Source organism: Lytechinus pictus, chromosome 18, assembly GCF_037042905.1.
Source record: "Lytechinus pictus isolate F3 Inbred chromosome 18, Lp3.0, whole genome shotgun sequence".
Classification (NCBI taxonomy): Eukaryota; Metazoa; Echinodermata; class Echinoidea; order Temnopleuroida; family Toxopneustidae; genus Lytechinus; species Lytechinus pictus.
The window spans coordinates 23771923-23797153 of NC_087262.1; the positions used below are offsets into that span (position 1 = coordinate 23771923).

Consider the following 25231-nt stretch of genomic DNA (forward strand, 5'->3'; position numbering starts at 1 on the left):
TTGATAATTACCTGACTAGTCATCGTCATATTATTCGGACCCATAACAGTGTAAGCAGCTTGATTGACAGGTAGTCTGATCGGTGACATCACTGATCGACCAAGAGGATTGTATACCACCACTGTGAACTGAAAGGTAAAATGAAAATGAAAATCCATATTTCATTGTTCGAAATAGATATGAAATGAAGTACTCAGAAAGTTAGCTTTGCTCAATTGATCGTGGGCCCGGCAGCCGCTGTGCAGCGCCAGATCTACGAGGCTCTATCCCGTTAATCGTTGAACGCCAAACAGGGTAGCAGCAACTACCATCTTTTAACATATTCTGGTCTGACATGGCCGAGGTTTGAACTCCCAACCTCCCGGTTGTGAGACGGATGCTGTACCAACTGAGCCAACACATCGGTTTGTCATGATAATGATAACAAACATAGTCAAACTTATGAAATTGCTTATGAAATTCAACAAATCTATATTGATCAAAACAAAAAAATGTAAATTTTACCTACAATTCATTCTCTCTTCCACCCTCTCAGTTGCATCCTTTCTCTAGCTTCTCCCTTTTGTTTCTTCTTCTCTTCTCTCCTTACTCTCTTATTTATCTCATTTTACATCTTCCTTTTATCAATCCTCGTCCCTTTCCTCTAATTACGTGTTTCCTTCCCACAGAAATATTGTATTCCCCTCCCCTATCTTTATACTGGCTATATCTTTCTCTCTCTTTCCACTCTGCCCTCTATATTCCTCTCGCTGCATCCATTTTGCCCAACCCAAGAATTTTTTCTCTCAGTACTTGACAAATAGTAAACTTTTTCTCTCAGATGCTTGTTAAAAACAAGAAATAATCCTACAAAGATTGAATTTTAACTTTAGCTAATGACAGGAATCAAATTGATTGAAAATCTTATTTGGCACCCAACAAGAATATTGACTCTGAATGAAAAGTGGAAGAGCCGTGATGTAGTGGTTCTGACTCTCGCCTTGTAAACAGAGGGTCGTGTGATCGAATCCAACCGCGGTCTAGTGTCCTTTGGCAAGGCGTTAATCCACACTTTGCCACTCTCGATCCAGGTGCTAAATGGGTACCCGGTAGGATGTGAAAGATATTGTATGTTTGAATTTGCCAGCGCCATAATGAGGCTGCGATGAATGCAAGGAATGCTCCCCAGGGAGTGGAAATTGTGCACTTTTCGTGCAGGATTGAAATGAATCCAATGACCAGGGTGCTTTGAGTGCTTTGAGCCATTCTGGGAAAAGCGCTATATAAATATTGGCTATTATTATTATTATTATTAATGAAAGATTATGTCACTTCAAAGATGAAACCTGGAATTTCTTTAAGGGGTAGGACACAGTGAGTAGAAAAAAAAATTATTTCAAAAACTATCTAAACATCCAGAAATCTATCTTGGTAATCAAATAGCAACATATGAGTTGTATTCGGTGAAGTGCATCCATAGGAATCAACTTATATACAGGTGGCAGAGACTCTCTAATCTAATATAAATATTGATAGTATACAAATAATGAATATTTATGAGTGCATTTGACAGAATACTTCATGAGGTGAAAGATGAAATGATCCATGGGTCATTCATTCCATCTTTCACCAAATTAAGTATTCTGTCCATTGCACGAATGAAAAGAACAGATTCTTTTTAATATGAAATTTATGAATTTCAATGCAAAATATGCTTATATGCAGTGAGAGCTCAGTCTTTGATTATCGCGTACATACAACATGCATGCTGCAAACACAAGTGGTTTTACCTGAGACTCTTTAATCTAAAATAACTATTGACAGTAAAGCCTGACCACTTCTGTTGCTGCTGTACTTATACCTAATGCACTTGGTTCTCAGTCAAAACAATGGCATTTATAGTTTCTATTAGTGTTCCTTCAAGACTTACAGAATTTTGTGTTTCCGAGGTTGGGCAGATGCTGATGTTGACGTAGTTACAATGATCAGAGGTGGCGGCCATGTTGAAACCAGACCTTTGAGAAATATCACTTGAGATTGCTTCACTGATCAATGCCTGTATCAAACAAAGGAACAGACGAACATTAATAACATTAAAGGATTCAATATTTGATTGCAAGTTTGGTGTTGATTTTAAGAGGATGCAGCAAGCTAGTGATTTGAGCTCCTACAATGAATTTTAGTTAAAGGTAACAGCAAGAGGTAACAGCTATATCTGAAGGAAAAATGACATTAAAGTGATTAACAGAGGTCTAATATTCTCCAAACCCAATTTGAGACATCTTTTGATATTTCATTAACATTACCTAGGTCCTGTAACAAAAAGGTTAGCGATTAATCGTACGATTGATTTCACAATTGTACATTGTAGTCACGATCATTGCTAATCTTTGTGTAACGGTCCTCTGGGGCCCGTAACACAAAGGTTAGCAATTAATCGTACGATTGATTTCACAATTGTACACTGTGGTCACGATCATTGCTAAGCTTTGTGTTACAGGCCCCTGGTGACTTTTAGCAATAACTATCACAGTCTACGCAATGCTCTGGTCATTTCTGCAAACAGTTCCACATATAGTGTTGGTGGTGGTGGTGGTGGTGGTGGTGGTGGTGGTGGTAGTAGTAGTGGTAGTAGTACTAGTAGTAGCAGTATCAGCAGCAGTCGCAGTAGTAGTCGTAGTAGTAGTAGTAGTAGTAGTAGTAGTAGTAGTAGTAGTAGCAGTAGCAGCAGTAGTAGTAGTAGTAGTAGTAGTAGTAGTAGTAGTAGCAGCAGTAGCAGTAGTAGCAGTAGTAGCAGTAGCAGTAGTAGCAGCAGTAGTAGCAGCAGTAGCAGCAGTAGCAGTAGTAGTAGTAGTAGCAGTAGCAGCAGCAGCAGTAGTAGTAGTAGTAGTAGTAGTAGTAGTAGTAGTAGTAGTAGTAGTAGTAGTAGTAGTAGTAGTAGTAGTAGTAGTAGTAGTAGTAGTAGTAGTAGTAGTAGTAGTAGTAGTAGCAGTAGTAGTAGCAGTAGCAGCAGCAGTAGCAGTAGTAGTAGTAGTAGCAGTAGCAGCAGTAGTAGTAGTAGTAGTAGCAGCAGCAGTAGTAGTAGTAGAAGTAGTAGTAGTAGTAGTAGTAGTAGTAGTAGCAGTAGCAGCAGTAGTAGTAGTAGTAGTAGTAGTAGTAGTAGTAGTAGTAGTAGTAGTAGTAGTAGTAGTAGTAGTAGTAGTAGTAGTAGTAGTAGTAGTAGTAGTAGTAGTAGTAGTAGTAGTAGTAGTAGTAGTAGTAGTAGTAGTAGTAGTAGTAGTAGATCAACATCATTATTATCATCATTATCATTATTTTCATCATTATCATTATTATTATTATTATCATTATTATCACTATTGTTATTACTATAATCATCACCATCATTATCATCCCAGCCATGGCATAATTTCCTTCGGCAAGTTGATGATCCACATTGTGGTGCACTCAACCTAGTCTGCAGGCACAGACCCTGATTGAAACTTTGATCAACAAGTGTGTCCCCATGCAAAGACTAGCACATCCAAAACTTGATGTTTCAAATGAGAGGGCCTTCAGTACACAAGGCATGAGTAGGCTGCACATTCAGACCCTTAACTCGAGAGAAGGGTCTGCACAGCAGACTACACTCAACCCAGGTGAGGTGAATGGGTACGTGGAAGGAATTCATTCCCGGTGGGTGTTTCATAAAGCTGTTCGTAAGTTAAGAGCGACTTTAAGAACGACTGGTGATCCTTTCTTGTGGTAAATGGTATATTCATTGGCGACGGTTTAGCGCATAAGAAAGGATCACCAGTCGTTCTTAAAGTCGCTCTTATCTTACAAACAGCTTTATGAAACACCCGCCTGGAAATACTTCCGTGCTGTACAAGGCTGTGGGGCTATAGCCAGGTTAATACTATCCAAGACCTTTGGAAGAGCATAAGGGTGTTATGTCTTAATGTGATATGCGCTATACAAGAACTACATTACTATCATCATCATCATCATCATAAGTCAGTATACTCACCTGACATTGCACTCTACCTATGGAGAGTCTTTTAGCATAATCATCTGCTACATGCTGCTTCTCTGTGCCACTGCAAATACAATACAAATAAGAGAGTTAAACAGCCATGTTTCTTTTTCACAAGTGTATGGCAAGCCATGTTATCACTTGTTCACATTTCTTTATATATGAAGAATTAAATTTTTTGGTCCAAAAATATTCATTTATTGACAAAACAAAATTTTCTATTATCAAATAATGAAATTTTAATAATTTATGTTGGTAATAAAGTGGCAATTCTTCAACAAATAGGATTAAATCATAAAATGGGTTGCTATACGAGTGGGTCACTAAGTTTTCTTAAATACAGTAGATGCTTATGTTCCTTTCTATTCTTCCCTTATGCAAAGTCATAGTTTCATACTTCATTTTGATACGAATTCAGTACGATAGAGTCAATCAATATCCCCAAAAGGAAAACTATTAAAGCTAAATTCAAAATCTGGTTTAGAAATCTAATTTTGATAAGAAATGGTTGGAAGCAATCCTAAAGTGTTTATCATATTCCACAATGCTTATTTAGACAAATAAAGTTTAACCCTTTGCGCGCGGGCCCGCGAAACCGGATACCTCTCCCTGCGGCGGAGCCGTTTTTGTACATTGCTGGTATTTGGATCTGTGGCGGTATTTTCCTAATCTATTGCTAATTGCGCCAAACTGAAGTATTTTCAGGATTTTTAGTAAATGTAAAGATGAAAGATCAGACAATTTTCTTTTTAGAACTAAAGGTCTCGCTTCTTAAATCAACAGAATAGTTAAGAAATTTACGAGGAAAAAGTCGTGTTATTTGGTAAAATCTTCGCTTTTCCCCAAGTCAATAGGCACTGTGTACAAAAATGCGTAAGGGCAATCAGCACGCGCGGACAAGTCGGGTTCGATCGATACCGCTTTGTTGTCTGATCTGGTGCTTTTTTTCATTGCCAATTGTCACGCTACTCATGAATGGTCTCTTTACCCCCTTGTATACAGATCATTTGCAAAGTGTATAATTACGACGATAATCCGTTTTGGGTGAAATCACAGCATACCAAATTCCTTTATTTTCCAGAATAAATAAAAAAGGGTGAATATTCCCTTGCAAGTACGATGATGATGCTGCGCAACGAAAGTCCGAAACTATTTTGTGATTTTTGGCTTCTGGGCTTTAAGACGGTGGCCTCAATGTTTCACTAAAAATCGTCTTTGGTTTCTTCTTTTCATGAATTATAGTTTGTAATAAAAAAATAATTTTGTTCCTGAAGATTGCATACCAGTCTTCGATTTGTTTTCCTGTTGCAATTTCAAAGAGCGAAGGGGGTAAATGTGACTCAAATAGTGGATCTGAAATCATACCTCCCACCAACGCTCTCCTCGTCTCGTTCTACGTTTCATTTTTCTATCTCCCTTTTCCCTCCAAAATAACCATGCTAACGACTACTGTTCGTCACAATGAGAGAAAGTAAATTATTTTTATCTATTGAAATTGTAGCATCTAAATTAAATTTATTTATACATCTTTTTCAAATATTTGGGTGTTGATTCTCACCAGGGTAAGCGCCCCCCAAAAAATATAAGGTCAACCTGTCTTTATTTTTTCTTTATATGGATCCTTTTCTGCTACGCTATTCGCCAGAAAAACAAAAGACCAAAAAAAAAGAAGAAAGAAACTGGAAAAAAAATCAATAGCATTTTTAGGGGGAGGGGTAGGTGTAAGATTGAGAGGGGTTTGTCGGGACACGTCAAACAAACGTGTTTTTTTGTAGGTGGATATACTAATCTTCCTTTTATTCAGGGCGTTGGCTATTTGTCCCCATGCTCTTTTCATAAGGAATTTGTTTGAGCGTCCGCCATGACTTTCTTTTTGTTTGGGGAGTGCCGAGACCAAGAACTGCATGGACGTTTTCATTTTCAAAAGAGCAGAGGATAAACGGTGTTCTAAATTTCTTTATTTTCTGTTTGTTTCCTTTGAAATAGAAGACAAAAATAAGAGCAATATCGGATGAGAGAACGAGAGAAAGCGGGGGGGGGGGTTCAAAAATTTACCAGGGGCCCATTTTATATAAAATTTGTTTACAAATTTTCAATAACACTTGAAAGGTACTGAAATCCTTCTATTTGACTGGCGGATGGTAAATTTGTTAGAATTATTGCGCATTTGTCAATGTAAAATGTACATGTATAATGTATTTATAAAACGGTATAAAATCGTTTTCCCTTTCTTTGGTTTCTAACCTGTAACCGAATGTATTATCTACCGCTTTCATTCCCTTATATCTATCGTCTTTCTATATCCCCTCCCTTCATGCCCTTCTACACCTTTTTTTCTCTGAGTTCTTCTCATTTAAATTGTATCTGTATCGTCTTCCTTCTTCCCGATTTGGATTACGAGGTATATACCCGCCCCCATCCCCCTCAATCCTTTCTGATTTTTTCTTCGCAGTACCTGTCGTTTTAGATTACATCTCTCTCTCTTCATCGGAAACGGTTCCGAGAGAATGCCTCGTTTTTGCCAACTTGTATCGGAGATGGTTGGATTTGTGGGCCTCTCGTTCTATTGCATCGTGGTCATCAAGTCGAAATTTTGGGGTTTTTTCCCCCAGTTTCTCAAATAATGTCTCGAAAAACCTTTTAAAATTACTTTTGTAACTGTCATTTCACAATAAATTCTATATCATCTTCCATTTTCTATATTGATAACATCATCATCGTATAAAAATGCACAACTAAACTATTTTTTGTGAACTTGGGGCTTAGGGTTATGGCAAAACAGAGGCCTCAATATTTCACTAAAAGTAATTTTCTTTTTTAGATTTGTTCATAAATTTTATGTCTCAGTCTCATTTAATTCGATTTTCCATGCAGCTATTATAATGATAAAAAAATTTTGTTTCTGAAGTTTGCGCACCGGTATTCGATTTGTAATATCCTGAAATTATTTCAAAGTGTTAAAAGGAATAGAAATGACTAAAATTGTAAGTCTGAAATCATACCTTCCAACTCTCTTCTTGTCACTTTCTACGTTTCTTTCTTTATCTTACTATTCCCTCAAAAAGAGCCAATGATAGCAATTACTGAAAGTAAGAGAAAGTAATTTTTCTTGAATAAATTATAGCATCCGTAATCATAAGTGTTTATTTTTTTTATTTGTTCTTTCGTTTTGTTCGATTATCTCCTTCGTTTTGTTATATTGTCTCCTTGATTTCACAGCCGAAAACAAAGTAATAAATAAATCATTAAAAAAACATTCACAATAGTTATATTTCATTTTTGTCTCTATCGTTTTAATCGTTCAATCTCATAGTACAGAGGCAGCGGAGTTGGTAGGAAGTTTCAGTCCTCACCGGCCCCTTTCAGCAAACATGTACACAAAAAATCCGAAGTCTATATAAATTTATGATTTTTTTTGGCCGGTCCACTCCCTCCCACATTCAGCTCAACCCCTCCATTATCAAAAACGCTCAGTGGCCCCTGTTTTTTATTTTTAAAAATCAGATATTTTGGTTTTGATGCTAACCAGGGTAAGCGCCCAAAATGTTTTTTTGCAGTAACGGAAACAATTTGTTTTCCTTTATGAATCTTTTCTACCACGCTATTCGCCGGTAAAAAAAAAAAGAAGAAAGAAATTGGCGAAAAAGTAGGAAAATCAATAAAATTTGGGTCGGTATCAACATTTTTTTTTGGGGGGGGTGTAGGTCACACATGAATAAAAGTTTGTAGGATTGAGAGGGTTCTATCGGGTGACACGCCAGACAAACAATTTGTCATCCTGTATCATTCTATTTCCTCCATTTCGCGCGAGGAAACTTTTAGTTCATTATTGGTATTATCATTTGAAGTGATTATGTTTCCGGCAACTTTTCAATGCAAAAGTTTTCAATGAGAGAGAAAAGGAAATAAGATGAAGAGCTTCTAAAACCTAACCTATTATAAATTCATTCTGTAAAATGACATGAATTAACAAATTGTGATTTTTTTTTTTGCCGCTTCACCCCCGTCCCACAGCTCAACCCTGAACTGAAGCGGCTTCCCTGGGTAAATATACCTGTATTATTATTATTATTATAACCCCTGCACCATAAAAAAACATTGCTGTCCCTGTATAACATCTTTTTCCAAATATTTTGGTTTAGATGCTAACCATGGTAAGCGCCCCAAATGCGATTTTTTTTTTTTTTGGTCGTAAGGGGGAAAAAACTGGCCAGGACGGTCTTTATTCTTATCTTTTCTACCGCGTTACTCGCAATTAAAAACAGAAAATCGGAGAGAGGAGAAAAAAAGCAATATTAGAGTGTAGATCAGAACATTTCCATCGGGGGGGGGGGGGGGGGCAAGGTCAAACAAGAATAATGATAAAAAGTCATCAGTTTGGCAAGGGTCTGGGGACCGAGTTGCGACAAACAAACGTTGTGGGATTTTTTAAAAAGTAATCTGACCAAAAAATAAAGTCATGTTGTTATTCGTTTAAGTAGATATTCATGGAATTTTAGCAAAAGCGCACTTGTCTATTCCCCCTTTTGTCTCTGTCTCTCATTCACTCTCGTTCTCCGTGACATCTGATCATATTTTTTCTATGATTTCCCTAAATGATTCTTCGTTCATCCTTATATGCATCATCACCGAGGGGTAGCGCTTTTATGCAAAATGAATCACTGACGGATGTCATAAGCACCTGTGTTGTCAGTAATACCTTGGTCACATTTGCTCTACGGCGGCCGTACGGCGAGTTGAAAACAGTCGTTTTATTCATTTTTATTCAAACCACCGATATGTAGCTGGTACAAACAAATGTTAAAACGGCTGTTTTCGACTCGCCGTACGGCCGCCGTAGAACAAATGTGACCAAGGTATAAATGAGACAATCTTTTTTTTAGATACGGTATGTTGGTCGAAATAAATGCTTTTTGTATTGCTAAGTACGAAAAGCATTCAATTGGTCATCCTGCCGATAAACACTAATCTTCCTTTTGTTCGGGGCGTTGACCATCTGTATCCTGCTCTTTTCGGAAGGAATTTGTTTGAGTGGCCGCCCAAACATTCTTTTGTTCGGGTAGTGCCGATATCATGAACTACATGGACGTTTCCCTTTTGAAAAGAGCAGAAGATGAATGGTGTGCTTAACTGCTTTCTTTTCTCGTTTTTTTTCAGAATAGTAGACAAAAATAATAAGAAGGGGGATGATGGGGAGGGAAAAAGTTCAAAAGTGCACCGAGATCAGCTCAAAGTACTAAGACATTACAAGCTTTTTGTTTTTCTGAAAATACAATCGATCGATGAAACCAAGGAGATATCATTCTATCTAGAGTGATATCTTCTTGATTAAACAAATAAGACGAAAATGGTGAATAAACGCGTAGCTTATTACGTGACGATCTTGCAGAAAAGATGTTATAATTAGCGTATATATATCTATCAGAACAACGATATGGGTCAAATCACGTGATCAGAACAAATCACGTGATCAGGCCTTGTGCGCGCGCGTACGTGCTCGTCACAAAATTTATCTTCCCCGTCAGACTCCAACGAAAAAATCGGGTAAAGTTGAAATGATTTCCTATTTTCGGGATTTTTCCCCACGTAGCTGTATATTTTTTTCAATCTGTTATCGAAATAGGTTTATAAAGGAAATAGTGGCAGAGGTTTTAGTACATAACAATTACGAAAAAGCTGAAAAACTTCATTGAATTAAACCAAACATATCTCGGCTTCTGTAGAAGCCCGTCGTAGCTAAGTGAACGACTCGCTGGGCTTCTGTGGAAGCCCGTCGCACGCAAAGGGTTAATTCAAATAACATAGGTTTGCTTGAAATTATATTTGTTTAATTACACATGCTTTCCTGATGTAACTAACACACAAAACAACAAGTGGGACTACATTATAAACAGACAAGTATTTTTCAACAATTTTTCTGATCTTCATTTGCTCATTACTTTGTAAAGCCTATAGGAATTGCAGGATGAAGTAGTTAAAGGGAATGTTCACCCCAACAATTTTCCTGAGGTGGACTTGACTTTTAAGCTATAATGCTATAATGAGACTACAAGCATGGAAACTTACGTGACAGCATCATGGTGCTGGGCAACAGCCATGGCTTCTCCTGTTAAGAAATAAAACATAACCAAAATAAATACCGAAATTTCATCAAAATCAATCACAAAATATTATTAAGAATTCCACTATTTCAGAATCCAAAAGAATCTATTCAGCCATTTCAAAATCCTGTCATTTCCTTCCAAGACCCCTAACATCAGGAAATAAAGTTTCTGAAAAAGAAAAGAAATAAATTCCCAGTGCATGTAGAAAATTCTTTCTGCAATAATTAGTACCTTTCCTTCAAATGAAAAAATGCACTTTCCTTATAGGATCTATGACATTTGCTCCGGCTGTATTGCTCTGCTGTAAATTCCACACACTAATGGAATGACCAACTTCTACCCTGGATTTAACACTACACCATATCCTAAACCTAACATAAAACTCTATTGCAACCATAATCCTAACCCTACATCTTTGATGAAATAATGCCAGGAGCAATTGTCGTCAGAGCAAACTTTGTGTCACCTCCTTTTAATTCTAATTCAGGATACTACTTTCTGTGAAACAAGGGCCCATAAAAAAACTTTGTTTTGTTATTTTTTACTTACTTAGACTTTCTGATGATGACTGTGTATTCTTGAGAGACTCCAACTGTTTACAAACCTGCAGCAGAAGAAAAAAATTCCTATCTCAGTACCATGTTTGTTATATGCCATAGAACACTGCCTGGCACTAGACTAGAAATTATCCCATTAAGAATTAAAAATTATCACTGTCATCTAGTGCTGTCAATTTGAAAGGGATTGGCCACTATGCTCCTCCATTGCTTATTATCATGAATCTTTGTTCTAACCTCTCCATAACTAGGACCTGTCCATTGCTTGACAAAATCGAAACAAGTGCTTTGTAGACAACCCCTACTCTTGTTTTAATTGTCGCAAGTAGGCCCCTAGCTTATGGTAAAACAAAATAAAAATTACTAGTCTTTTTATACGAGGGTGACTGCACACAGAGCAAAAAGTTCGCCCTTTTCACCGCATTCACACAGCCAAAAATGGTCATGGTTTTGAGGGCAAAATCAAAGTTCAACGCATTTCTGACATATGAACTTTATTGATCTTTATTTAATGATTTTAGTATCAAATCAAAGAGAATGAAATGCTCCAAATAACCTACTTAGTATACATTTGGTTACTACCATAATTTTGATATGGCATTAAAAAAGGAAGTTCAAAGTCTTGTATCTTGTGAATTAATGTACCATATTTTTGTAAACCAGCAGGTTTTTGTAGTATTGTTAGTGGCAAATCCAATGGAGATACTCATTTTTCTTTAGGATCAAGTGTCAGAATTGATTTTAAAATACCCTTCCCCACTACTCCAGAAATCCCGATGAAAAACTGCACACAAAATATCTGCACTCTGTGTGTGGTCATGTGTTTCAGCTGTGTGTGTGTTGTGACAAATTATACTACAGAGCCTATTGGGAGCATTTGGTTGAATTTCATTCTAAATTTATTTGATTATTACTCAAAAACCGATTCATGGATTACTATGAAATTTGGTAGATTTCTATTTTGCACTAATTTCATCAAGATCTAAAAAAAATCAAGACAGTTTAATGAAGTGGTTGATGAGATAGAAAAATCTTGCGGTCTCCCTATTTATACCTGAAGGATATTGTTTGATTCCCTGACGTAGCCCTTGATGGACGGACGACTCACAAAATACCCGCTCCAGAAGTTATGAGGGGCGTCACCGTAGGGCATGAAATCTTCTTTCTTGGTCGTCCATATCTTGTTAGCGTTGTTCAGGTTGTAGACGTAGCAAGATGGGGTGGAGTAAAGTAGATGGATACCTGTCTCATCCTCCTAAATATCAAAGAAAAATAGCATCAAATGCATGCAAAGATTATAAAATGAATAAATATGGTGATAGCCATTTGTCTTGTCCATTGTAGGATAGTCATAGCATTTAATCACATGTGAAGAAATCAGTAAACTCATCGACTTTGAAACTGAAGGCCAGCGCGAAATAATAGTCTTTGTTAGGGTCTTGGGACTATTCCTTTTTCCAAAGCCTTTTGACTCTACCATAAACATCATCACCATCATCATCACCATCATCACAATAATCATAACTATTTACACATCACTATCATCAAAATCATCATTATCATCTTCACCATCATCATCATTATCATCACCCTCATCATTATCTCCGTCATCATCATCATCATCACCACCATCATCATCATCGTCATCATCATCACCATCACCACCTTACCTTAGCATTGACATATTTGATGAGTTTATCAAGGTTCTTGTACCAAGCGTTTGCATTCTCATATTGAAAATCAGATCCCATCGTCATGATGATGTTATTCGTCTGGAAGAACGCTGCCTGCAACACAACAAAAAAAGATGAACCATTTCCCATCAATTCTGTAATTGCCATAGGTCTTAAGGCCACCGCACACCTGTTCGCGATCTGATTTTGGAACAAATCGTATTTTGCTCATTTTCTGACAATGTGAATGGAACATATCATTTTATTTGAGGTTAAGATTAATTGAAAGAATACTAATATAACCATTTTGAAAGATTGCAAGCCTTCATTTCAGAGTAAAGGCCAAATTAGTTTAAAATTGTAGCCAATCGTACGACTGCTATGACGTCATTACGACTAGATATTAAATTCGCTTTTATTCTAAGAAGGATGATAGCATAGTCACAGATTTGAACATAGGTATTTAGAACATTACACAGTAAGATATTCCAAGTCTCAATGTTACTTGTTAGCATCAAATTCTACTACATTTTATTCTGAAATGGGGTCGTAGACCAACTGTAAGGTGTGCGGTCGCCTTTATATAGGGACTATTCCAGTTCAGTAGGCAATGGTGATTTTGATGTTTGCCTTTACCTAATTTTTTTAGATGAATTTGAATTGAATTGAAGTGAATTGAATTTTGTCATAAAGACTTTAAAACAAAAAAAGTTTCAATTAATTTAAAACAGTACAAATAAAATAACAAATAAAAGAATAAAAACATAAGATATTAACACATTGGAGATGGAGCCCAAAATATGCAGGCTGGTGTCTATGGAAAATGCATGCTATAGCAAAATCAGCCACAAATTTCCACAATAAAACCACAAACAAAACAAAGAGCTAAAATTAAATAAACTCCTCACCTGGTCCTTTGCATACTTTGTGAATGCTGCTACACGCTCATCAACATTATAGTCAAATAGTCTTGGGTCATCCTGAAATATAAACAAGTAAATTCTTATTCCCAACTAGTTAAGGGTAGGATGGCTGAAGTGGTTTCATCTTGTTATACATTTTGATAATGATGATGTCCTTGTTCTTATTTTTACAATATTTATACTAAATGAGATAACTTAAACAAAGTCTAAGAATGTATCTGTACTTATGTACGTGAACCCGACTAAAACATGAAGATTTATTTTATCAAACACATTCCCTCCTTTATATTATTATCATTCCCTCTTTTGTTCTCTCCATCTCTCTGTCTGTCTCCCACACGCTCCCTCTCTGTCCATAGCCCTGGAAAGCGGGGTTGCTTTCCTTTGGGATGCTGCATGTGTTATTTTCCATAGGCAGCACCCCTTGGAAATCTGGTAGGTATGCTAAATGGCAGCTAAATGGCAGATATGTAACCAAAATGATGTACATTGTGTTTTTTTTTTTGCTTTTCAAATTTTTCCTGGAAAAAAAATTCACTCACCTTCTTTTTACAGCCAAACTTTTTTTTCTCTCCTAAAATTTAAACCATTTGTTCCCAAGGCCCTGTCTCTGTCTCTTCATCTCTCTCTTTCATATTCTTGCTAATTGAATCACTTCATTTCCTCTTGTTTTCTCTCTCTATGTCTCTCTCAGTCTCAGTGTTCCTGTCTTTTCCTATTCATCTCTTTTTATATATTCTATTTTTTTTCTTCTAACTTTTCTCATTCCACCTCTCCACAGCTTTCACCTGCATCGGCGGGTCACTGCATCCTCTATCATAGCAGAATCCCGGCGGCGGACCGTATCCATTATAGAGGGCACCAAAGAAAAGATCAGCTGGGCTACCAAGGTTGTCATTAGCATGCCAGACCTGTTCCATGGTTTTTGTATTCAGCCGGTGAAGCTTATCATTGTAACTTAGCCTTCCAAAGAAGAAACCATCGAACCCCATCTACCAAACACAAACAGAAAGGTCAAAGGTCACAACACATAATCTACCTGTATGGGAGGATCACTGCAGCTCTGGTCGAAGCAAAATCCTGTGGGTGGACCATAGTGGGCATAGAGGGTGCCAAAAAAGAGATCGGAAGAACTTCCGATGCTTGGGTTGCCATGCCAGATCTCTTCCATTCTCTTTGTGTTCAGACGGTGGAGTTTGTCGTTGTAGCTGAGCCTCGCAAAAAAGAAGCCATCAAAACCCATCTGATGGATGTTAATGGTTTGGGATGAAATGGAGCAGAGAAATAATGGAAGGAAAAACATATAGCAAGGATGGTAGGTTTGTGCATGATTGCTTACTACTAGTGATAGGAATAATTTGACTAATCGTGAAATAAACTTGTAGTTGCTGAAGACATCACTACAGAAGGTGGAAAGATTTTTTTAATAGCATTTTCTTCATTCTAACAGAAAACAAATTCACTAATAAATAATTCCTACTCTACTTATTATACAATCACCATTGATTCAAATAAATACAAACCTCAAAAAGAAATGCCCTAATATATAATCAAATTAGCAATGAGTATGTTAAGCAAGCATGAAAAGTTATTACAGAATGGAAATTTATTTCTAGAAAGCATGCTACACATGATAAAAGCAAGGTTTATTTTAAAACTAGCATGGCAATATTTAAAACTGTAATAATATCTAGCTACACTATACTTGATTAAAGCATAGAAAATCACGAAACATGTCATACTTGCATTGAAAAGATGATTTTTTTTTTTCTCAATGAAAATGAATGAATAAAAAGGCAAAAGATGTTTTCTCTGAAAAAAAAATATATTATTACCAATCGTGCAGAGGAATAGACAAATATGCCTTCATACATAACATGTTAATCAAGAGGTCCTGGGCCAATGTTGACTGACAAGTTGTCCCCGAAGGGGGGTATTAAAGTAAGATTGTCCTCTAAGGAGCTCGCCTCGCCAAGGAATGTGCTCCAGGATATTTTTTAAATATGAGAACCATATCTTGGGCATGGTCTAGTTACACCATCGAATTCAATTCAGTCCATTTATTACGTAAAAATCACATCATTAAATATTGTAAACTGTGAGGAACAAAAACGCTACCAATCATTCCGGAGCAAAACCATACTACATCTTCAGACAATCAAAATATGAACAACTGTTGAAAAGAAAATACTATGTCAATACCCGTTTGGTAGTTTTAAAGTTCCTCTATGTGTCACAATTATTTACTGTTCATGTTTTGGTACTCACCTGAGCAAAGAGGGAGGCCTGTTCTTTTGAGTGTCCAAAGGGATCAATGTGCCAAGCCACCCTTGGGATGCCACACTTTCCAAAGGTATTTAGAAGGAATCTCAGGCCTTCGGACATCTGATCAATGATGGCATTGTAATGGGTGCAAGCTTCGTCATTCATACTCCATCCTCCGTTGATGAACTCAAGCCGACCTGAAATAAAATGCGACAATCTGTTAAGTGACTCTGAAGTCAGATGAGAGCAAAATCAATCTAAAATTCACACATGAGCCAAGTTTGAATTTGATAAATGAAACAGTTCTTTTAGTTATCATGAGAACTTGAAACTTGTAATTTCTTCTCTGAGCCTTGACCTTATCGACCCATAATCTTATCACAACATTCTCACTACCAAGTTTAAAGCTGACCTGTCCATCATTTTCACAATGACCTCTGTGACCCTTGACCATTGTCCTTGGGACCCAAAAACCTTCTGAGATGATCTCAACTCCCAGAGGCCAGATGCATACTTGGAAAAAGTTTGAACTGGATGGGTCACAAAATTCTTTTGTTGTTGTGAGAATGACGACACAATGGAAGGACGGACGACCTGAAATCATAATTTGCCTCCCCAACCATCTTCAGTTGTGAGGAAGGCATTACAATATCCTAGAATAATAAGGTAGGTTCAGAGATCAGTATACTTCTGAGATGTAAGTCTCACCATCATTGACAAACTGTCGGACTTGATACTGTGTTTTCTCGTCCTGCTGATGCCACCATCTCTCAAAGAATGCCGTCTCAACATAGATGAATCGCCTCCCGGGATCCTTTGCAAGCTCTGAGATGACAGAATCCAGGATGTACTGCACTCCGGCATGCTGGATGCTGTTATTGGCTGTCAGAAAGATATAGTGCGATTACTGTTATACAATCCAAATCATCATCATCTGTTTCATTATCACCATCATAATTATCATCATCATCTTCATCATCACCACCACCACCATCATCATCTGCTTCGTCATCACCATTGTCGTCTGTTTCATCATCATCATCATCACCTTCACCATCATCATCATTATCATCAACATCTTCATCATCTGTTTTATCATCACCACCACCAGCATCATCATCATCATCTGCTCCGTCATCACCATTATCATCTGTTTCAACATCATCATCACCATCATCATCATTATCATCATCATCTTCATCATTTGTTTTATCATCACCACCACCTGCATCATCATCATCATCTGCTGCGTAATATCTGTTTCATCACCACCATCATCATCATCATCATCATAACCATCATCATCATCAACATTATTTATTGTCAGCATCCCCATTAACATCATCACTTTGATCAATATTAAAAGCGAAGAAGCATCCAATATTAAAGATGAGATGGAGTGAAGTCCATTTTGGTCAAAATGCAATTTACAGTTACGTGTATCTTCAATAAAGTTTAAATTATATTCAATTAGAATTGCCATACAATCATTATCATAACAAAGTATGATTGTCTGACCCTCCGACCAACAGCCAAAAAGTTAACAAGTCTCAAATTTATGATTTTACATATTCTGTTAGTAAAAAAATCTGGGAATATGGCTTTCATACCAAATGCAATATATTTGTGGTGGTGCGATAGCTCAGTCGGTAGAGCAGGGGTTTTGGATTCCGGTGACCCGGGTTTGATTCCCACTTCAATTTTTTTTTTCAATTTATTTATTTGACATCCTTTAAAAACATATGTACAAGTATACAACAACAAAGGAGTAAAAGAATTAAAATCACAGTATAAGCGATAAAAAATTGTCAAAATATAAAAGAAATGAAAATAAAATGTAGCGGATGTAGGAAGTCAGAAAGGCCATTGACCTGTCAAAGCCGACTCCCTTGATTACTACATTATGGTACGATTAAAAACACAAATAGAATAGTTGGTGTGCGAATGCCCTTTGGTAAGGCATTAATCCTCATTACCATGTCCCTCATTGAGGACCTTAAGCCGTTGGTCCTCTGGTTGCTTGCTTCCAAGCATTCATGCTTTCTAGCAATCAGGTAAAACAATACCACCATTTACCTTAGTTGCAAAAAAATTATTCTTCTGGAAACAGTACAGGCCACTGTCTGGTGTATTGCCGTACTGACGTACATTCAAATAGGAGGCTCCCTTAAAGTTTCAAAAAATAAATTATCATGATTTTACTGTAAACAAAATTTGCATTTGAGACAAGAGTCTGTGGAGCCTCCATACATTTACAATACTGAACCTGGCAAAGATGTTTTCTTATAAAAAAAAGTGATTTGCAAGGAATTTTCTACAATTATAATGTAGAAAAATATACCTCCATATAGATATTCATCTACAGTCTTGAGCCAGCCAACATCATCATGAGTATGTGGGACTAGATGAACATTCACTCTGTCTGGCTTGGTTGGATTGCAGGACTGAAAAACAAAATGCACATAGCAATTCATTAGCGTCTTAGACAAAATATAAAAAATATACCTCTTATAATCAAGACACAGTCAATATCTAAGCAGAATTCATAGATACAGTATAGCTTTGGTAGCTTATCTCATCAATTTCATGACTTTAGACCCTACTTTTTTTTCTTTTCTTTGTAACGTTAGATCTACAGTGAATCACATGAGATGGGAACAAATCCCAATGTCAATCAATGATAAAAATGATTATCTCAGCCAACGTTCTCGCCAGGTTCACTCTGACGCTTGGCGGCCTCGGTGCGTGCGAAGCACGCACGGGGGGAGGGTTCGGGAGGGGAAAATATCAATATCGACGAGCTTAGATTGCTGCTAAATGCACCACATTTTATGTCTATTTAATGCTTCTCCGGCCACACAGCCGTAACGGTTGCGCGAATTGCGATTGAAGCAGAAAGGCAATTACTGATAACTTAAAAATTGAAGTCAATCTCATTTTATACTTACAGTTTATAGATTATTTACATCGATAAATTAACTCCATACTGTCCAATGTTTTGATCGATATAGCTACATCCTTAGAAAGTGCGATTAATTTTGTGAATGCGTGTTGTTTCTTATGTCAATGACCGACTGCATCTACGGACCGCATGCGTAGCCCTTTGAGCTTGCGCTGCATCACGCCCTTACTAAATCCAAAGATTGTTCCGACTTTATACCTCGGTCACATTTGTTCTACGGCGGCCGTACGGCGAGTCATAACAGCCGTTTTTACATTTTTTGTACCAGCTGAATATAGGTGGTTTGAATAAAAATGAATAAAACGGCTGTTTTCGACTCGCCGAAGAGCAAATGTGACCGAGGTATTATTTGGAAGCCTCGGAAGTTTTCTTCCGAGGCTTCCAAATAATGGGCATCGGTATTCATGAGACGGGGTCCCCAACTTAAATAATTTGCATGGTTTTTTGTTTGGTTTATTCGATACTCACTGAAACTATAACTCTCATAAGACTTCTGTTGATGATGTTTATACTAATAATTTCCAATCGAGATTCTTTTATCACTGTCAATTATTGCTGTGTTCATTTGTATTGTTCGTTACTCACCTATAAAATAATGAATGTGCTGTGCTCATCACGAGCGTGATAAATATTTTTAGAAAGTCAAAAAGGGGCCTAAGCTTTCGATCCTAGCAGAATCTTCGTCGGAGGCAAAATGACAAACATATAAAGTGGAACAACCATAATATAGACCACAAACAAGCTACAGCAACACTAGAAACAAGGAGACAAAAGGGGCATTAGTGAGTAGAGAAGACCAATCAGGTTTAGGTTTATAAATATTTTTAGTCATTCATAATACTCTAATATTACGAATTTGTTGTTCTTAACTGCGATTTAAAATGTTTTGAAAGTATAGGTTAATTGACAGGAAATAAGATTTCTATGTTTACATAATACATTATGTAGGCCTACAAATACAGCATGTGTGAAAGAGAGGAAGAGGGGTGGGGTTGTAGGATGGTCGAAGGGAGAGAGCGATAGGGGAGGGGTCGTGGCGTGGACAATGACAAGGGGATGTTGAGATCGTGTGTGTGGGATTGGTGAAGAAGTCAATATTCGAAGCGAATACATTTTTATAGTCGTGTCTATACTTCTACCGATGATGACGGCCGAATAATCTTTCTTTACATGTATATTTTCCACCATGAGTGGGATGATCGAGGTAAGTGATTCAATAAATTGCATCACAATATCACTAGGCCTATAGGTGAAGTTTGAAAATCATGAACAGTTTATTAAAAACAAATAAAAGAGAAAGATCTTCTTAATTTTATAGCCCCCATCCAGCGTAAACACCATGAAGAGTTTTGAGGTCACGAAATCAGCTGATTCGCACTCAAACAACAGGTTAACAGGTCACACACATGGGATACATTCCAAGGGCGGGAATTCAGGGAAACCCGTTTTCAAGCACAATGATTGGCTCAACCCAGAAAGTGAATACTAATTAGATCACGTGCCATCGGCTTTTGGGGCGTCTCGTTCACATTCCAACTCATTTCATAAATATCACCCACTCGCAGTATAATTAGGCTAACGACGTTGTCAAGATATAACTCATATATTAAAAGCACAATTCCGATATAAAACATAAAGACATAAGTGAACTTGAAAAATTCATCCAACGATATTCAAATTATACTAGCAACTCATTGTGGGCGTGAAAAAACGATATACATATCCGATATCCTCTAAAACGTTCACACATATCAACTTCAATAATTCGTACTTGAAACGAATATCTGTGAATGAATTGCCAATTCCACTTTGTTGAATGTGTACTTCTATCGAAATCTATTGAATCACGTACCCCTCCCGACCCAAGGTGGATTTTCCAATCGCCATAAAGATTATGCAGCCACAATCACAGTAGACACATCCATAAATGAATACCAATTTCATTCGCTACGAACAATCCCCTCCCCACAAAGTCACGAACATCCCATCATTTTCATCTACATTGCCCAGGGCCACCCCCCATTGTTCTCTTTTTTTCCTTTACACAAATTAATTTCAAATGATATTTTATTTTAAATCGTAGTTAAGCAATTGTACAACAAATTCATAAATCATTCACTGTGATGACTAAAAACATTTATCAGGCCCGTGACAGGTGCGCTCATTATTTAATTGGCAGGCAAAGAATAATAAAGAACAATACAAATGAAAATACACTGTACGTATAACTCACATTCAAAAATGAGTCGTAATGATAAAAAATGTGAATGATATTAATGAAGATTACTAATTATGAAAATTATAACAGATTCAATGAATATATGAAAAAAATCAAATTGAATTAGTTTTGGATCCCATCTAATTTTGGAAGACTATCGGATCCCCGGATCAAGGATTTTGATGCCATGTGCGATTTGTATTATGAATGTGACCGTTGCGAGCGCAAGTGCAGTGGCACAGAACTTGGTAGACACGCCGTCGCGAAATTAATCAACAGTTTCAAAAGATCGATGTAGAGATCAAGACTTTGGAAATAATGGAGTAAAATCGGAATTTAAATGTGAATAAATAGAAGGCTTCGTTCCTTGAAGTTACCTTCCATTCAGTACAGAATGCGAAGAGGGGATATGATACAGACGTACAAGATCATCAATGGCATTGATGATTTGAACAAGGAGATGTTCTTTACATCTGCATCAACTCAGAAAACACGTGGACATCTATGCAAATTGTATGTGAAGAGAAGCAGACTGGATGTTAGAAAAAATACTTTCAGTGCCAGAGTTGTAAATGACTGGAACTCCTTGCCGGCAGAGATAGTTACTGCATCAACGTTGAACAGATTCAAGTCACAGTTAGACAAGTTTTGGTCTGCAGTGCAATATACTCACCCTTGGGAATAGTAACTCTGGCACAGCACACAGGCACACGTTATTTTAATAGTTAGATGGAGATAGCAACAGTGATAGACCTGGAAACACGACTGCATAAGTAATTGCATTTTTCCAGTAGATCCGGTAATAAAGGTAATAAAGGTAATAAATCATTTTGATGTAAGTAAATGAGTTGGACATTATATCAATCCATTCCATTGGCTTTGTCATTATTAACGTGATCTTTGAATAGTTTTCTCAATTCGCTCTACGGCAGTGTCATCAGAAATGCATTCAATGAATTCATGTAGATGTAGCTATAAAGGCTGGGGCCTGGGACGAGATGAAACTTTATTTCGATCGAATTTTGATAGTAATTTTGACACACTTTATTTTTGACATAATAAGTGACAATATCAACTGAAATTCGTAATAATCTAAATTACATTGCCCAAGCCAGTAACCCACGATACCCCTCTCCCCTCACTTGTTTTTGAGCGTATTTACTACCATTTTAAAGACGTAAATAATGTGAGCAATGCGATACGCAAATGCGAGGTAAACATCTTCGCGCTTCCCACAAAAGAGCTAGATAGGGCCTCGAGTCGAGGTCGTATCGTATATAGCGCACTAGTAGTAGTGAGTGAGTCAAAGAAATCCCGGGAAGAAATCGTGGACGAAATAATCGACAAGTTTATTTTAGGATCTGAAAAGCAGATTATTTTTTAATATATTATTCAGTTTTTGTGTAGATCTAGGCCTGCTTTACAGTTGTCGGCCACGGTTGTCGGGGAAGTTCACAGTTGGCGGATTTGCCCTGAAAATTTTCAGGGTTGGCGGCGCCCGCCAACCATGACGCGTGGTAGCGAGAACGTTGATCTCAGCTCAGCAAAACCAAAAAGAAACATTAGTCACTAAATGGCATTTGAAATAACAAAGAAAGATTGAATTCCTGATCAGAAAAAGCCTCAATTAGCAAATTTGAGGTCTTATTTAAGAAACTCGCATATAATTAGAATCTGCATTACAATTCATAACTTGATAAGCAAAGGCAAAGACTAGGTATGTTGCAAAAGCGCCCTCTAGGTGCATTCTGAATGAGGCATTGAGTGTGCTGGCTATAATTGCAGGGTGATTGCCGCCTGGCTAGTTTCGGCGGCATCTGTAATTTTTGGGAGTGTTGTTTGGCACTTCCATATGCCAATGTATGCGCATTTTTGTTTTCTATTAGTGCACCTTGGTCCCAATTAAGATCACAACTTTTGGCTTAAAAAACAAAGGAATACCGTACATAAGAATTGAATAGGCAATTTATACGACCTTAAACAGTAGAGGCGCACGGCCAATATGGGAGACTCTCTCCAATAGGGGAGACAATCTCCCACATTGGAGACTTGCTTTGCAAAAGGACAAAAGAAACAACACCAACAAAAGCATGATTTTTCCACCCAAAATTTTGTCTCACTGAGGTCAGAAGCCCATTTGTTTTGTGTGTGATTGACAACAAAAATCCTTTTCAAAACAAAAGTAGACGGTGAATATTTAAAGTAGACGGTGAAAAGGGGTAATTTTTCATGAGGAATCTGCTTATCACATTTTTATTTGCCGCCAAGGTAATCCTTTTGTAGCAAATGTAAACAAAGGAAATTGGACTCCAAAACTGGAGACTGTCTCTGAAATTGGATACCCAAATTCTTTACAAAAGTCTCTGATATTGGAGATAATCTCCCACATTGGAGACAGTCTCCAATATTGGCCGTGCGCCTCTACTGTTAAAAAGTTAAAACTACAATAACTTTCTTAATCTTATTTCTGGGGCTAGTGAGATAAATGAGGTGTTAAATTAAAGGTCCTGATGAGCTCTAAATGATGCAATGAAGAAAACACCTTACTTCTGAGATTTTTTTTTTTTTGCAACATACCTACAAAGACAAGATAGATACGCTCCATTTAACAAACATGTTTACGAGCACGTGGGACTATGATTATAAACTAGGCCTCTATAAAGCAGGACGAAAATAAAACATTAGAAATTATTCCAAATAAAACACTATTTCAGGGTAAATTTTGTTTTTTCGAATAGATTTACCTGATATCCACACTTAGCTGATGACAATCCAGCCAATACCGACAAAATAGCTACTAAAAACATGTTTTTATCAGCCATACTTCTCGCCTGTTGCAGTTTCTCGCGATCTCAGAAAGTCATGTGACACATGCTAAGTTATGATCATGTGACGGTACGAGGATGGCCAGTGGGCGTGTTCCATAGGGTGTCACGCGCGTAAAACATTCCCCATAGACTTGTGTGTTAAAATGGCAGTTTTGAAAAATTCATAAAAAATAAATGTGAAATTAGAGGGTGGAATGTTTACTACCAATGGATAGGATATATATCTGACATTCCAAATCTGACCAGGAAAGGGTACCGTAGCCAGCTCATTTTAAAAATAAATCGCCATTTATGAAGATAACTATGAATCGATCGAATTCATCAACTGAAACAGTAAAATAGCCATAATTATTTCGCCAGTCAAAAAATAGTTCCAAATCATTTATTGATCTTCCCAATTTGGGCGAAGTAAGTTCAGTAGTTACCATTTCTAGAATCAGTGTTAGATTTTGAATCACATTCATACATTTTTGTCAATCAGCAATATCAAATTGACAAAAATTCGAATGGGTTGGGTCGAACGAATATCTTTAGCCCTCCTGAAGTAATTAGGCTCGTGGAACCTATATTATGTGACTTATGTATTTTATTTTTTTGAATAGCTACTTTTCTATTCTTTTATATCTGTACACTCACACTAGCACAAAGAAATGCATTGAAAATGCCTATTTTCTATGCAATGACCCATTTTAATGTGTTACCTATACATGTTATTTTCACTATATATGGATGTATACAAATCCTACCTGCATATAGCCCAACAGTGAATGCAATGACAATATAGGTCCCTATCAATTGTAATATAAAAGTGTATGTAAATTCTGTGTAGATATAAGGATACCAGAACTGTCCCAAACATAATTACCAAATATACATGAGATTGGATGAGGAAACAATAAAAGAATGAGATACTACTTTAGTATATTTGCATTTGACCTATTCAAAATCTTCCTAGGGCTGTTGCCTCTCAGATGTAAAAAGGAAGAGATACATAGAGAGAGAGAGAGAGAGAGAGAGAGAGAGAGAGAGAGAGAGAGAGAAAATAATTTTATAGATGGCATATAAAGAGGGGGGGCTATACTAAGTTTGCAGCACACAGCCACCCCCCCCCCCCCTCCTTCCTTAGTTGAGCACTATTAGATACCTTACCTTACTCTGTGCCCCTTTCTAAATACCTTCTTGAAGGCACCACTCTAGTTCTCTTTAGTAAAATTCTCAAAGTTCTATCTCCTCTCTACCTACCCCCTTCCTAAGAACAATTTTAACATGAGGAATTTCTAAAAGTCTTTCTAATGCTAAGTAGGTGATGTACACTAACACAAAACAATGATAAATCAGAACATAAAGAGGCCTTGACTCTATACATTGACCAATATAGGCTACACAGACCTACTAACTTTACCTGATGTAGCCCTGCTAGCCATTAAATCCATTTTTTTGCACCACTTGATGACTAAACATATTGATATCAGTGAGAAATTGTTTGCTACTGAAGAGTTTGGCCAGGTATTCCATCCACTACTAGGGATTTCCCATATTACTTACAGGTGTCACGCGCGTAAAACATTCCCCTTAGACTTGTGTGTTAAAATGGCAGTTTTGAAAAATTCATAAAAAATAAATGTGAAATTAGAGGGTGGAATGTTTACTACCAATGGATAGGATATATATCTGACATTCCAAATCTGACCAGGAAAGGGTACCGTA

At 37.1% G+C, this 25231-nt stretch overlaps 1 protein-coding gene across 3 annotated transcripts in view; it reads right to left on the reverse strand.

Moving 5' to 3' along the window:
- The window catches only part of LOC129281919 (lysosomal alpha-mannosidase-like), a 36808-nt gene extending 13243 nt beyond the window's left edge, over positions 1 to 23565 (reverse strand). Inside the window, exons 1-13 of one of the 3 annotated variants that reach the window (XM_064112917.1) lie at positions 23441 to 23565; positions 17858 to 17960; positions 16225 to 16398; positions 15520 to 15713; positions 14040 to 14243; positions 13237 to 13308; positions 12326 to 12442; positions 11710 to 11910; positions 10648 to 10702; positions 10061 to 10100; positions 3989 to 4058; positions 1910 to 2035; positions 12 to 128 (exon numbers count right to left, since the gene is read on the reverse strand). In XM_064112917.1, the coding sequence (XP_063968987.1) occupies positions 12 to 128; positions 1910 to 2035; positions 3989 to 4058; positions 10061 to 10100; positions 10648 to 10702; positions 11710 to 11910; positions 12326 to 12442; positions 13237 to 13308; positions 14040 to 14243; positions 15520 to 15713; positions 16225 to 16398; positions 17858 to 17960; positions 23441 to 23518 (1551 nt within the window). In that variant the 5' untranslated portion in view covers positions 23519 to 23565. Of the gene's footprint in view, positions 1 to 11; positions 129 to 1909; positions 2036 to 3988; positions 4059 to 10060; positions 10101 to 10647; positions 10703 to 11709; positions 11911 to 12325; positions 12443 to 13236; positions 13309 to 14039; positions 14495 to 15519; positions 15714 to 16224; positions 16399 to 17857; positions 17961 to 23440 lie in introns of all 3 variants that reach the window. The other 2 variants (XM_064112916.1, XM_064112918.1) reach the window with 2 other exon arrangements.
- Between the last annotated feature and the right edge of the window lie 1666 nt (positions 23566 to 25231).